Raw genomic sequence first — 15,400 nt, 5'->3', positions numbered from 1 at the left:
CCGTCCAAAACAAATCGAAACATATTTTGTAAGTATTTCAAGTCTTTCGATTTTAAAACTCTATCTATCTTGTCATTTCAGCTTAGCCTAAATGGTAAACATATTCAATTTAGAAAAAAATGCAGAGATTCCGTCTCCTTTGGACAATTCCAACGATATTCTTTTCAATTTTTCGCATCTGCACGGTCAGTTAAATTCTTATCCATCGTGCAAAGGAATACCAATACTGAACCCTTCATCTTTTGATTGTTGATTATTTATAAGGTACGTTTTTCAAAGCCTCTATGTCCGTTATCGCAATATTTTGTAGGTTTTGGAATAAACTAATTTTTAGACGAAAAGTCTTTGAAAATGTGAATTTATAAAATTTATAAGGCAGAAAGAGCTTTACAGCATGTTTCTCGTTAGACATAAATTTTCAGGTATTGGATTCAGATTTTTATTTTTTGATTCTCTACCTTTTGGTTTAAAATGATTCTTTTTGGTCCTTATGTTTGTAATTTGCTCAACTTGGGCAAATTTTTCAACAAAGAACATTAATGTGTTGAATCATATTCCGTTAAACTTTAAGAAGATGAAGGCAGTAGACGCTATATAGCAAATTTCTCGCTGTTTAACAACTCTGTTGAACAACGTTGACACAGAATTCTGTTTGAGCCCAGTGACTTATGAGATATGCATCTTTATGTTTTAATTTTTATGTTGAATGTGTAATTTATTTTTTAAGCGCTCAAGACTCCTGTTGATAGCAGGTTGCTTTTAGCCCCTGCAATTAGGACTACCCTGAGCTGTATAATTCAATAGAGGTGTCTGTTCTGTATGTAAATACACCCTATTGTGGTCATTTTACCAGTAATAGAAGTTTGTTTACCGGAATTAAATTGAAGTGAACATCTGCTTTCAGAGAATAGTTCCAATTTGGATTCAAAAGATGGAAATATCTACTACCTCTTTGGTGTACGTTCTTTGCCTCACAGCCATGATGATTTTCAACATAGCAGGCAATTCCCTCGTGTGCCTTATGATGTTAAAGAAGAAAGCAATGAAAACCTCGATCAACTGGCTTCTTTTTCATCTGGCCATCGCTGATTTACTGGTCGCTGTCTTCTTCATTCCTCCTTGCATTCTGATCCACGTTATCGAGCAACCAAGTGGCTTTGTTGGAGACATGCTGTGCAAGTTCATTACCAGTGGAACCTTGGGTTGGGTGGCAGCTTCAGCCTCGAGCTTTCTGCTAGTGGTGATAGCTTTCGAACGTTATAAAGCCACCTTACATCCATTGGAACAACTCAGTCGTGATCGTTCATCTTGGTTGCTGCCAACTGCGTGGATTATAGCGATCTTACTTTCAATGCCCTGTTTCCTAGCATCGACCTACGATATAGACAGTCGAGGTTGCGTGAAGCAGTATCAAGGCACAATGGATCAATTGTATAGATATACTTGGGCAATTGCCAATTCATTGCTGCCGATATGCATCATGGGATACCTGTACACGAGAATTATCTTGTGTCTGCGCAACCGTGTTCACGTCCCAAGTTCCTCTCCAATGTCCGTTTCACAATCCAGAAATAAAGTTACCAAGATGCTCATTTCAGTCTCCGCCATCTTTATCGCCTGCTGGACCCCTCCCACACTGCTTTGCGTGCTGACTACCGTGACTCCTTTCAGTGGCTCTACAGTGTCCAACGTGTCCGCAGCAAGTGCGCTGTTAAATTCCTGCCTCAATCCACTGGTGTACACCCTTCATAGCCAAAACTTCAGGAAAAATCTCGCTTCACTGGTGTCTTGCTCTAAGAGAAAGTAGTTTCCATTATCCAGTAAAATGGATTCTAAAAAAATGACCTTTCTTACAAAGAAACAAAACCATACAGTCTGTGTAATTTTTAAAAAAACTTAAACATTTCAGGTTGAGTTATTTAACAGGGGACACAAATACAATAGCCCGATCACCGTGTAATATTTTACAGAAGATTTTTTAATCGAGTACGTAAGTATTTAATGGCGAGGCTGTTTAACTGTAAATGTTTTAATATGGCGGGAATAGGAAGTCTGGATTCTGCTAGATCCTTGTAGCGAGAATAACATCGTAGAAATTATAATATAACTAAATGCACCTACATTCAACTCGTATGACTTTTTAAGAAAAGTAATTAAATATAATTGTTTTCTGGCTTCATGGCACATATAAGTTTTGATTAGCTCACTTGTATTGTAATGATAATGTCATCTTCAGAGCAACCAAGGTTAAGCGTTTGAACCTAGTGACCAACCAGGCTGGAGCTATCCCGGTTTCCGTAGCATTAGGCGACTAGGGGTACTTTTCGTCCCACACCCCAGATGGGATGCTAGTCCATCTCAGAGTTACCTCAGCGTTAAATTCGCCGGTACACATTTACACACCTGCGTGGAGAGAGTGTATCACCTGCTACTTGTTACGACAGTAACAGGACTACTAATTTTTTGCTGCTAATCCTTGGCTTTGCAGATGTCATCAGTTTCTGCAAGACAAAATAAAAGCAAACATTTGTTTGTATTCTGACTGGGCTTTTCACCCAGCTGAATTGATAACTTGTGCTAGTTGTACGTAGTTTTAACCAAAAGAGGGGCACAAAGCCATCACGAAGAGAATGGGGATTATACCGTTTCTTATTCCTTACACGTTTTTAGTCAACTTTAACTCCACAAACGCCGTATACCGTAAAATTCCGGTTATAAGCCCTCCCGCTTATAAGCCCCCCCGGTTATAGGCCCATCTATCTGGCAACAAAAAAATACATCCAATTATAAGCCCTCGCGGATATAAGCCCCCCTCTGTCGGATGACAGTACTGAACAGGGCTAACTGTTGCTTTATTATGCGTTGTTAACTTAAAAACGTATTTCGATCAACACTCCCGTGGCTCGTTTCGAAACGTTTGTTTTATTCCGCTTATAAGCCCTCCCGGATATAAGCCCCTCCGTTTATAAGCCCACCCAAAACCCCTTACGAAGTTGTATAAGCCAAGGGCTTATAACCGGAATTCTACGGTATCGTACTTCTATGGAATATATAGGTTGTAAAAATATAAATGCAAATACAAATCGGATAACAATGGAAATTTAATGTCTTTTCTCCAATGAAATAAACCCGTTTTCTTTCACCAGAATGGTTAACCTAAACTGAAGAAGTAATAGTAAATGCTATAAATGAAAACGAGAATACATTATCACAAACATTATAAATAAACACTGAGTAAGCGCTTGATATATTCTTAAGCGTTTGTAGCACAATCTGTAAAGATTAAGGAGAACAATAGAGGTCACGTGTCCAGAACTTATGACATCACAGAGTAAAAGTTAGGGTTATACTTAACCTATAACCATGTATGGATAAGGGTTGTAGGATTATGGCTTATGGGAAAGGGGTAAGTTTGAGTTGTTGGGTTTGGGGTTAGATTTAGGGTTAGGATTGCAGTTTGGGCCTGGGCCAGTCACGTGACCAGCCCTCCTGCCACACTGAATCTCGTTAGTTGAAGTAATTGTAGCCTTGCTACTGTATTGCGCCCCAATGAAGTTTCTGGCCAAGCTATAATGTCAAATCATTCAATTTTGTGTTGTGGTATGATGATAAAGGTTTTGAGGGGTATTGCCATCTACCTTCCTCTCCAACTTCTTTTCCTGTGCTCAAGCTGACATAAAGATTTGCGTGGGGACAAGTGTTGATGAGCCTTGCATGGTTGAATCGTCTCCGAATTCGAAAGACGAATTGACTGACAAAAATTAATTTTGGTTAAAAGGCACTTACCAATTATCTTTTTTTATTGTTTAAACAAAATGTAAAACTCGCATTCAATTCCTTTTATACGAGCTGCTAAAATCGGTTGCTATTACTTAAAAATCACCAAAAAGGAACTACCGTAGAATTCCGGTTATAAGCCCTGGGCTTATACAACTTCGTAAGGGGTTTTGGGTGGGCTTATAAGCGGAGGGGCTTATATCCGGGAGGGCTTATAAGCGGAATAAAAGAAACGTTTCGAAAAGAGCCACGGGAGTGTTGATCGAAATACATTTTTAAGTTGAAAACGCATAATAAAGCAACATTTAGCCTTGTTCAGTACTGTCATCCGGCAGTGGGGGGCTTATATCCGGGGGGGGGGGTTATAATTGGATGTATTTTTTCGTTTCCAGATAGATGGGCCTGTTACCGGGAGGGCTTATAAGCGGGGGGGGGGGGGGGGCTTATAAACGGAATTTTAAGGTAGTTAATCTGATATGTCAGTTAATAACCTTTGTTGATCAGTGAAAGAAACTTAACCGAGATGTATTTTCCTCTGATGCAGGTGAAAATATATTCGATCTGATTTTACGACTCAGTGATAAGATGTCAGTCGACGCGGGAAATTGCAATAGTTTAACGCAAGCAACATATCCAATTTTTTGTATTTATTTCGTTTTTCTATAGTTTTTTTCTACGTTTTTTCTAAGTGATTAAAAATGCAAAAATGCCTGAGACATGATTTACTTACGACATCATTTACTTAGCTGTAAAAGTATAAAGTAAAACGTAAGGAAAACTTCGAGCCTTTTAAATGGGCTCCAGAACCGTGAAACCAAAAAATCTGCTGTTTCAGAAGTCAAGTTAGGTGAACAGGTTGTGACGGGTTCATCTGATAAAGCTTTTAATTCTTATTTCACCCGAATTAACGAAGAATTAGCTAAGGAAATTCCTAATTCAGATGTAGACCCGCTGACTTATACGTAAAGCCTACAACAGCTTTTTCGGCTTCGGCAAATCACTATCAATGACGTCCTTTCTTTTCTCAGAAACATTGACACGAAAAAGGCTTCTGGGCTTGACAAAATTCCGTCCAAGCTCCTTAAAATAGGCGGAGACACTCTTGCCCCCTCTATCACTGCCATTTTCATCCGATCACTTTCGACAGGAATATTCCCACATGATTGCAAGAAAGCAAGAGTGTCCCCAGTTTTCAACAATGGTAGTAAGCTGAATCTGAACAACTATCGCCTTATCTCAGTAATCCCGCTTAATGCAAAATTTTTAAAAAAGCTTATTCATGACCAATAATACCATTATCTAAATATAATTTATTTTCCGAGTTTAGTGGCTCACAAACACTTTGATCTTCTTCACCTTCCGCCTCGAATAGCTACGCTAATTGCGGGAGGTGAAAAACATTGTTAATATTTATGTGTGAAATAAAGTTTATTGTATTGGTGAATATTGCTACTTCATATCTAAAATTATCCCTGGTTCATTACTTGCTCTATTCTCGTCACTGTTAAAATATTTCATTAAATTAACACAAACCGAAGGTGGAGTCCGATATTTTATTGAGCTTCTACATAAAATATCATATTTGTCATGGTAAAAAGGTGTTTGGAAATATCAAATTCGACTCCTCTTTCCGCGAGGAAGGGGAATGAGGCGGAAGTTTAGTGCTAAATCATTTTGCCTATGACTGTACGTGCGTTGCATTTAAATTCCACAGGCGCATCACCTGTCTTGGTTGCCAGCTGACCTTGTAACTATATTACATATAAGTCATGATACGATTAAAGGTTGACACAGTTAATAAACCAGAAAGGGAACAGGGTCGTCCAAACATTGGAAAAACCATTTTGTAAGTATTACAAACTTTGCCATTTTAGAATTTATCTCGTGTGATAGTTTTTTTTATTAATTTTCCATGTGTGTTGATTTTTTAACAATCGCAGAAAAGTATATGAAATCCTTCTTTTTTTCGTATTGGTAATCATCTAACATATGTTTTTTTTTTTAAATTTCAATGCGGTTTCCTAATGCGCAAAACAGATTTTTTTGCTACACCATATAATTTTAGCTTCGTCGGTTTAAAGTGTGTTCAAACTAAAAATTCACTGGAATTGACAAATTTAAATTCTCAGTATTTAGTCCAACAGCAAATATGTTCAGTTTACATAAAACTTCAGATTCCGTCTTGAATTGACAATTTGTTGCATCTACATGGTGTGTTGAATTTGTTTGGACATAGAAAGGAACATAAAACATTTTCATTTTTTCAAGTTAAAAACCCGGGGGGTGGGGTTAAGACATTCTTTTTGTAAACTTTTATATGGAATCACTTGAGGACGTTCGCGCTATTTGTTTATGCACATCCTTATTGCACACGTAATTCATATCGTAATATCACGCCACTGCATGCATCGAGCACGCCGGCTGAGGAATAAAGGGCTGGTAGCCGTTAGTTTGATCTCTTAAATAGTCAGTGAACCCTACGTTTTTAGATAAACAACTTTCTTTTCCACTTCTCGACAGATTGTAAAAAAAAATAACAAAAATCAAGGTGGGAAGTTTAAAAATGTTAAATCTTTTCTACCCACGCAGCATCGAATCCTGACACCTTGCGGTTGTCAGCCGAGCGCAAGTGTGGGTGCTAAATGATTAAATTTACTTTAAGGAACGTGATAAGTTGAATCAATTTACTCAATAGATCAGTTTCTACAAAATGTTGACAAAGAAAGTTGCATTTCAGGGATTTATTTGCATATTTTTAGACTAACGAAAATTGGACCCATATTCAGCAACAAATATTGATTTGTCAGATTTACGTTGGTCTTTTGGACATCTTTTCTCCGCAACGAATCCGGTGAACCCCATTTCTTGCATTTCTAACATGACTAACTCATTATTTCACAGTGGTGAAAGTTTTAGAAAAACAATTATGTTAGAAGATTTTTACGCGAACGTACTTAAAAGTGTATGTTTTACCAAGCTTCCGTGTAGTTACCAAATTTGCATCAAAGAAGTTAAGATCTTGTCATGAACATTGTTCCTCCTAGCACTTGACATATTTTTTAAGATTGTGTTACACATGTAATCTGTAAAGATTATCAGTGACTGTTTTAACTCTTCTATTTAAAAACTAGTTAAAGCCTGAAGCTTGAAAATACCTAGAATTTAGTTTCTGCAGTCGATTGTTTTTACCATTAACTAAAAACAAGAGAAATTTATAAAGAAACTTATAAAGCTTAGATGTCAGTCCAAACCTTGGTTGATTAATATAAAAGGGAATTTTACAAAATATTTGTTTTTCGCTTTGATATAGAACAGGTTGATAACATCCGGATATGGATAATCCGTGACCCATCATAGCAAATACCTTATCAAAAATATCAGATATCGGACTTTTCATTTCTCCACGTGACAAAAATATTGTAATTAAAGGCAGCATGCTCATTTTGTTTTAATCGTTTTCTATAATCTACAAGTCTCTTTATTACAAATGAAAACTAAAGACCACGTGCACTAAAATAATTACTGGTGAATTTACACAAGTTTGACATATCAAACATTTTTTACTTAGCTGAAAAAACGTTGCTATACCTCGTCTTTTTGTCTCAAAATATTAAATCTCATTACTGATGGTGTACATTTCTGGGAAGTCTAGATGTGAGAGTTTGGTGATACATTAGGGCATTGATTATTTACTCTATTTTCGTCACCAAACACGTCTGTTACAGTAAAAAGTCATCAAACCTATATCAAACAAAGTGGGCATCAATTACATATCTGAATCTTAGATTTGTGTTCGAACAAAAACCTTCACTGGTAATGTCAATTGATAAAATCCAACTGGTTTTCTCATGTGATGTTCGAAGGCTACAAGTAAGTTTTAATTCAGTCAACTGCGACCCTGTGGCATTCTTCGAATACCAGCGACGCATCACCTGATTTTTTTAATAGAACCAACTGCGAGCTGACTCATCCATAAGGCATTTTGCCCATCATATGAAGATAAACTTCACCAGCGACAGAACAGGGTCGCCAAAACCAGAGAAAAGACGTTTCGTAAGTATATTTGAATTATAAACTGGCTCTACAGAACGTCTCAGGATTTAGACCAAAATAGCAAACATAAAACGTTCGAATCAGAAAAACAGACTATGTTGACAACTCGAAACTGACAATTTTTAATCTTTACCATCAATATTTATTTCTAACCCACTGAGCATAAACGTGAATGTCAAACATCCTATTTTTCGAGTAAAAATAATCAGACGTACTTTTTTGAAAGTCGCTTATGTGCATTATGGAAAGTTTTTCGCGAAGAAATTACTCTTAGATCAAACGTCTTTTATAAAATAATAATTTAGCGATAGCATATTTTTCGTAAAGCTTTTATTCCGTAAAGTGATGAGCGCGGGTTATAGGCAAAACCAGTCGAGGCCATCTCCCAAGGAAGAAGTTATAAAGTCGTGCAATATTTAAAACGATACTCGTTCCGCATTTTTGTAATAACTGAAATTTGTCGCGTATTCATTATTTGTCATTATCGATGAAAGTACGAAAATTTTCCTATATTAGGATATAAATAAGTTTTACAATATCTGAAACTTGCGTTATTGCACGTTGTCTGATTTTTATCAGACCAGCTCGTTCTCGGAATTGTTTTCGCTAAATGAAATTCAGATTATTTAGCAGTTTTTCCTCGCGTCTTAAGGCTATGTTTGATTATTTTGGCTTGTTTCTATTGTAAGAAGACATATCGGTGACTTTTTGACAATGACATGACACATGTAGGCCCAGACAGATTGTGCTCGGCAACTTTTGAGCAACTTTTGGCGTTTGGAGCAACTTTTTCCAATTTTAGCAATTTGAGCAACTTTGTATTGATATGCCTAATAAGAATCACAAAAATTAACATGTGGTTGAAATTTTGAAAAGGAAACATCTATTTCTGTAAAAACATTAATACTTTGCATACTAGCAGGGAACGGGTGTTGAGGAGGTGTTGAGAGGATCATAAGCCCACCTCGTCCCCAGTTATTTTTCGGTTCACTACCACTGCCTGGTCGCCCAAGCTTTCTTGGCCTGGTTGCCCAGCGTCGACATTGACATTGCTCAATAAGATGCAAGAGCATTTAATATATTAAGTTTTGTTCTGCAACTGTGCAAACCTTTTATAATATACATGTGCTTAAGATATACACTTCAGATTAATATATTGAACTTTCTTAAGTTCCAATTATCCAAAAGGAACAATGATTGATGATATTTAATAATATTTGTATGAAATATTGATATATTAAAGTAGCAACTTTTGAAGTTTAAGTAGCAACTTTTTGGGTTTTTGGGCAACATTTTAGCAACTTTTTGGCTTTAAAAAGAGCAACTTTTCATGATTTTGCGAGCACAATCTGTCTAGGCCTAGACACATGCATCGTCAAAAGAGAACAATACGTCAAGATTTTTTTCTGGCTTTACAGGTACGTGAGGGAATTTGAGAGACTGAGGGTTATTGATGGTTTGCAACCAATCTCGAGATATTCAAAGAACAAAGATTGGTGGAACAAACAAGAGAAGCTAATAATAATAAGAAATCGTTTGTTCATGTCCAACAACATGACGGTTGTGACGTCACTGGCAAACCAAGAATTATCCTCACCTACGGTGTTTTAAAAATTTTTTTTCGCCAACCATTTTTCTCAACTTTCTCATAATACCAACACAGAGGCAATGCGTTTTATATTAAAAGGGGCTTAAAAAAGGCAAGTAGTGAAGTGGAAGAAAAAATATCTTTGGCATTTCTTATTGCCGCTATGATTTATGTGAATTAGGAAAATCTGTCAAACTTTCACTTGCCTGGTGTATCAACGTCGAAATCTTTTAATACAGTCACAATTTCATCTCAAAAGTATAAACTTGAAACTGAAAATAATATCACATTTCCAAACTTAAGACATGTTCTAGTCCGTTCAGCAACGTTCAAGCCATGTCATTGTTTAGCATAACCAGGTTGCCGATCTATTTAACGAGAAATATCGATTAAATTAACTTAGGTGCACGCGCAGTGTGAGGGCCTTCTATCGATCACTTGCCAAATATCAGCCACTAGGTTCTATTTATCTACATTAGTTTATTTACCATCCTAAGTTAACATATAACTTCTTCTTCCAGAAACGATTTCAAATCAAGAAATGGTAATTTCAACAGCCCGTCTTGTGTACGTACTGTTTCTCGCCGCCATGATAACTTTCGACATAGCAGGCAATTCTCTCGTTTGCTATTTAATACTGAAGAAGAAAGCTTTGAAAACCTCGATCAACTGGCTTTTGTTTTACTTAGCCATGGCAGATTTACTGGTCGCTGTCTTCTTTATGCCTCCTTGCATTCTGAGCCACTTCATCGAACAACCAAGTGGTTTTGTTGGAGACCTGCTGTGCAAGTTCATTTTCAATGGCGTCCTGGGTTGGGTGGCGGCTGCAGCCTCGAGTTTCCTGTTGGTAGTGATAGCATTTGAGCGTAACCACGCCACCTTACATCCATTGGAGCAACTCAGTCGTGGTGGGTCCTCGTCGTGGTTGGTGCCAATTGTGTGGATTATTGCGTTTCTACTGCTGTTGCCCAGTCTAGTAGTATCGGCCTACGATGAAGAAAGTCAGGGTTGCGTGCAGAACTTCCCAGATTACACAATTGCTCGAGCATATAAACTTACTTGGTCATTTTGCAATTCAGTGCTGCCGATATGCATCATGGGATATCTGTACAAACAGATTATGTTGTGTCTGCGCAACCGCGTTCTCGTGCCAGACTCTTCTTCCAACTCCGTGTCACAGTCCAGAGTCAGAGTAACCAAGATGCTCATTTCAGTCTCTGCCATCTTCATCACGTGCTGGACTCCTCCCGCGGTGCTTTGCGTGATGAGTCCCATGATTCCTGGCGGGTACGTCACAGTGTATTACGTGTCCACAGCAAGCGCGCTGTTGAGTTCCTGCCTCAATCCACTGGTGTACACCCTTCACAGTGAACAGTTCAGGAAGAGTCTCGCTTCACTCGTGTGTTGCCCCAAGACCAAGTAGTTGCCCCTCGCAAACCCAAGAAAAACAAACCGTCCTGAAAATCAAATGAATCAAAGTCAATTATCCATGTAACGTAAAGAACATTCTACAAAGTTTTAGGTTAAGTGTTAGGTTAATAGTTAGTACCGTGAATTCAAGAGCCATCATTGTGTATTGTTACTTAAAAAGTTTTTTTCAGAACAATATATAATCCAATGTAAGCATATCAGTGCGAAGCTGCTAGCTAAATATATATGTAAATAAGATGCTAAGAGTTGAGCTTCTATAAGGTTAAGCTGAGAAGACATCTCTTCGCACAAAAATTATAAAACTGTTTTTTGCTTGCTATTGAGCTATTAAGGTAAAACGAAGGTCGGAATATAATGTAAATCGCTTTTACTAGAGTTTTACGGGTGGCAATGAGAGGCGTGTTTTTTGTGATAGCATTTATAAGAATATTATTTTCAAGATAAAAAAGTAAAACGTAAAACAAATTACTGTACAAATAAAACATGATTGATATAAATATATTTAAAGTATCCGAGTCTGATTCCAAGACCCTGGATTCAAAGGGGCGTTTTCGTCTTTTTTTTCTTGTAAAATATGATCACAAGTCATCATATCTTTAAGACTTCTGTTTTATCCCATCTGGAGTATTATTTTGAATTTTCAGGCTCCTTATGTTTAAAGGTGACTTTAAAGAGTTATTTGATACATCCGACGTACGGTAGCTCTTTTAGCCCTATTTTTTTGGGGGAAGGGGCAGAAAGCACCCCCGGTGATTGTAAGTGTTTCTATGGCAAAGGGTGTTTTACTGAAATTTGGAGTCTTTATATTAATGTTCATTTCTAATTAAGTATTCGTTTTCATGAGAGATTTTTACAAAACATTAATAGTGTTTGCATCTTTTTTTCCAAACAAATCACGGAAATTTCTGAAATCTCTAAAAAAAATTGTGAAATCAAAGATGGCGGACTGTTTGGAAATGTATGACGTCACTTTGGCATTTGATATAAAGTCATTACTGACACGTCGCATAATTCCTATTGTTAAGCTCGTCTATAGTTAGTTTTTTACCACCTAATACACTTGAAGAAAATTAATAAAGCAAAGATGTCACTTACAACTTTTCATGATTAACAAAAGAAGTTTTTACCAGATAGTACAACACCAGAATCTCGATATTCCATAGTTCATTCTGTAGAACCATAACCGGAAAACACCGACTCGTATTCATTCATGTTCCAGTGTTATTTTTAATTTTTTTTTTACAGACAACTATCTTCTCTACAAACGCGGACTAAATTTAATATTTTTGCCTCTCCAATACTAGAACAACTGGATCGTTCTTAAAACGCATAATTCCCATTGATCAGATTAACTTCAGTTAGTTATCTTTACCACCAAATACACTAAAAAAACTAATAAAGCAAAGATTTCAGTTACAACTTTGTTGATTAGTGAAAGGAGATTTTACCAGATGTTTCTCCCATTGGTATAGAGTAGATTAAGATATATAAAATTGTATAACACCAGTATCTTGATCTTCCATGGTTCATTCTATATAACCACAACAAGAAATCACCGACTTATATTCATTCATGTTTCAGTGTTTAATTCTTTTCTACTGACAACTCTCTTCTTTACAAATGCGGGCTAAATTATTTAAATTTAAATGATTACTGAAACATTTACTTATAGCTGCGAAATGAAATGCCGTTTTGTCCCGTTTGGTTGCTCAAAATAGGTTGCCATTTGCCGGAATTTAATGATACATCAGGACAATGTTCATTATTTGCTCTATTCTCGCCACCTGCTGCTGTCGGTGTCGGCACCGTATAGACTTCAGCAAAATTGCCAGGAAATGCAAATAATTTTTGATTTGAATTCAGTGAAAGCCTCACTGGAATTGACAGAAGGGAGATTGGACTGGTTCTATTCACAATTTGAGTTTAATTTCACACATCCAGACAACATCTGTTTTTTGGCATAATATACTAGAAGACTAATTTCAATACGGTCGAGAGTTGAAACGAAGATAACAGAGCAAAACCATTGAAACATATTTTGTAAGTATTTCAAGTCTTTCAATTTTCGAATTATACCTATCTTGTCATTTCGGTTTAGCCTAAATGGTAAACATATTCAATTTAGAAAGAAAACGCACAGATTCCGTCTCTGGGTGCCGTCTCCTTTGGACAAATTATTCCAACACACATTCAGACAACATCTGTTTTTTTTTTTGCAATAATGTGCTAGAAGACTAATCTCAATATCAGCATACGGTCGACAGTTGAAACGAGGTGAACAGAGCAAAACCGTCCAAAACAAATCGAAACATATTTTGTAAGTATTTCAAGTCTTTCGATTTTAAAACTCTATCTATCTTGTCATTTCAGCTTAGCCTAAATGGTAAACATATTCAATTTAGAAAAAAATGCAGAGATTCCGTCTCCTTTGGACAATTCCAACGATAAGCTTTTCAATTTTTCTCATCTGCACGGTCAGTTGAATTCTTATCCATCTTGCAAAGGAATGCTAATACTTAACCCTTACTTTTTCGATTATTGTTTATAAGGTACGTTTTTCAAAGCCTCTATGTCCGTTATCTCATTTTTTGTAGGTTTTGGAATAAACTAATTTATTGACAAATGTCGTTGAAAAAGAGAATATATAAAATTCAAGGAAGAAAAAGCTTTACAACGTGTTTCTCTTCAGACATAAATTTTCACGTAGTGGACTCGGATTGTTATTTTTGATTCTCGACCTCTGGGTGTAAAATGATTTTTTCTTGTTCTTATGATTGTAATTTGTTCAACCTAGATAACTGAGTGTCGAATCATATTCCGTTGAACTTTAAAATGATGAAGGCAGTAGGCGTTCTATAGCGAATTTCTCGCTGTTCAGAATATTATTAGCTATTATTTACAAGGCTAAAAAGTCGAAAACGTTTGGTTTCTTTAAAAATTTTATAAAGTTTTAGTCTTGTTAATAACATTTTAGCCAATATTATGACAACAAAGAACAAAGTTTTGAATAATATTCTGTTGAACTTTAAAAATTAAGAAGAAGGCGCGCGGTAAACTCGCTCTATAGCGAATTTCTCGCTGTTTTAAACTGGGTTGAACACCGTTGACGCAAAATTCTGTTTGAATCGAGTGACTTATGAGATATGCATTTTTTTGTTTCTTTTTCTTTTTTGGTTAAATATGTGATTTAGTTTTTGAGCGCTCAGGGCTCCTGTTGATAGCAGGTTGCTTTTAGCCCCGAAAAGGACTACCCTGACAAGTTTAATGTCTTTTCTCCAATGAAATAAACCCGTTTTCTTTCACCAGATACCTATAACCATGTATGGATTAGGGTTGCAGGGTTATGGCTTATGGGAAAAGGGTAAGTTTGAGTTGTTGGGTTTGGGGTTAGATTTAGGGTTAGGATTGCAGTTTGGGCCTGGGCCAGTCACGTGACCAGCCCTCCTGCCACACTGAATCTCGTTAGTTGAAGTAATTGTAGCCTTGCTACTGTATTGCGCCCCAAAAAAGTTTCTTGCCAAGCTATAATGTCAAATCATTCAATTTTGTGTTGTGGTATGATGATAAAGGTTTTGAGGGGTATTGCCATCTACCTTCCTCTCCAACTTCTTTTCCTGTGCTCAAGCTGACATAAAGATTTGCGTGAGGACAAGTGTTGATGAGCTTTGCATGGTTGAATCGTCTCCGAATTCTAAAGACGAATTGACTGACAAAAATTAATTTTGGTTAAAAGGCACTTACCAATTATCTTTTTTTATTGTTTAAACAAAATGTAAAACTCGCATTCAATTCCTTTTATACGAGCTGCTAAAATCGGTTGCTATTACTTAAAAATCACCAAAAAGGAACTAGTTAATCTGATATGTCAGTTAAAACCTTTGTTGATCAGTGAAAGAAACTTAACCGAGATGTATTTTCTTCTGATGCAGGTGAAAATATATTCGATCTGATTTTACGACTCAGTGATAAGATGTCAGTCGACGCGGGAAATTGCAATAGTTCAACGCAAGCAATTTTTCGTATTTTATTTCGTTTTTCTAAAGTTTTTTCTAATTTTTGTTATTTAAAATGCAAGCTAATGCCTGAGACTAGACTAAAATAGTCACTGATCAATTTACATAAATTTGACATGTGGGTCGTGATTTACTTAAGAAATCATTTACTTAGCTGTAAAAGCATAAATTATAACGCTGCTATCTCGTCTTTTGTTTCAAGAGCATGAACAGGGCTTTAATTCTCCTTACTAATTGACATACAGATCCTGCAATGTTAGTTGTAAGAATTTAGAGAAACATCAAGACAATATTCCCAGTTAATTGTTTACTCTATTTTTGTCATCTGTCAGTGCAAAGTCACTTAACCTGATATCAACCAAACTTGGCAGCAGTTACATATAATCTTAGATTGTGTTCAAAGGAAAACTTCATTGGAAGTGACAAAAAGTGAAATTTCTCTGGTTTTTCAGCGTAATCGTCGAAGGCCAACTGTAAGATTTTATTCAGTGTACTTGTGGCTGTGAAGCTTTTTCAATCACTTCACCTGCTTTTTGTA

The 15,400-nt window shown here is 36.5% G+C and overlaps 2 protein-coding genes across 2 annotated transcripts; both read left to right on the top strand.

Moving 5' to 3' along the window:
• On the top strand, positions 1 to 3,027 carry LOC144633692 (melatonin receptor type 1C-like). The gene is made up of 2 exons (XM_078492552.1): positions 1 to 28; positions 905 to 3,027. Exon 2 carries the CDS (start codon positions 932 to 934, stop codon positions 1,805 to 1,807), a length of 876 nt encoding a protein of 291 aa, XP_078348678.1. The 5' UTR covers positions 1 to 28; positions 905 to 931; the 3' UTR covers positions 1,808 to 3,027.
• Positions 3,028 to 9,952: 6,925 nt separating this feature from the next.
• Positions 9,953 to 11,333, top strand: LOC144633703 (neuropeptides B/W receptor type 1-like). Its single transcript, XM_078492562.1, has one exon. It carries the CDS (start codon positions 9,960 to 9,962, stop codon positions 10,839 to 10,841), a length of 882 nt encoding a protein of 293 aa, XP_078348688.1. The 5' UTR covers positions 9,953 to 9,959; the 3' UTR covers positions 10,842 to 11,333.
• Positions 11,334 to 15,400: the final 4,067 nt, after the last annotated feature.

The sequence above is a fragment of the Oculina patagonica genome, chromosome 12 (genome assembly GCF_052425735.1).
Source record: "Oculina patagonica isolate OP01 chromosome 12, crgOcupat, whole genome shotgun sequence".
Classification (NCBI taxonomy): domain Eukaryota; kingdom Metazoa; phylum Cnidaria; class Anthozoa; order Scleractinia; family Oculinidae; genus Oculina; species Oculina patagonica.
Note: the sequence above shows the minus strand (reverse complement) of the source record. Positions and strands in the feature narration are given on the sequence as shown.

Excerpts from the sequence above, each read along its gene's own strand:
- LOC144633703 (XM_078492562.1), top strand. The coding sequence starts at position 9,960 with ATGGTAATTTCAACAGCCCGTCTTGTGTACGTACTGTTTCTCGCCGCC.
- LOC144633692 (XM_078492552.1), top strand. The coding sequence starts at position 932 with ATGGAAATATCTACTACCTCTTTGGTGTACGTTCTTTGCCTCACAGCC.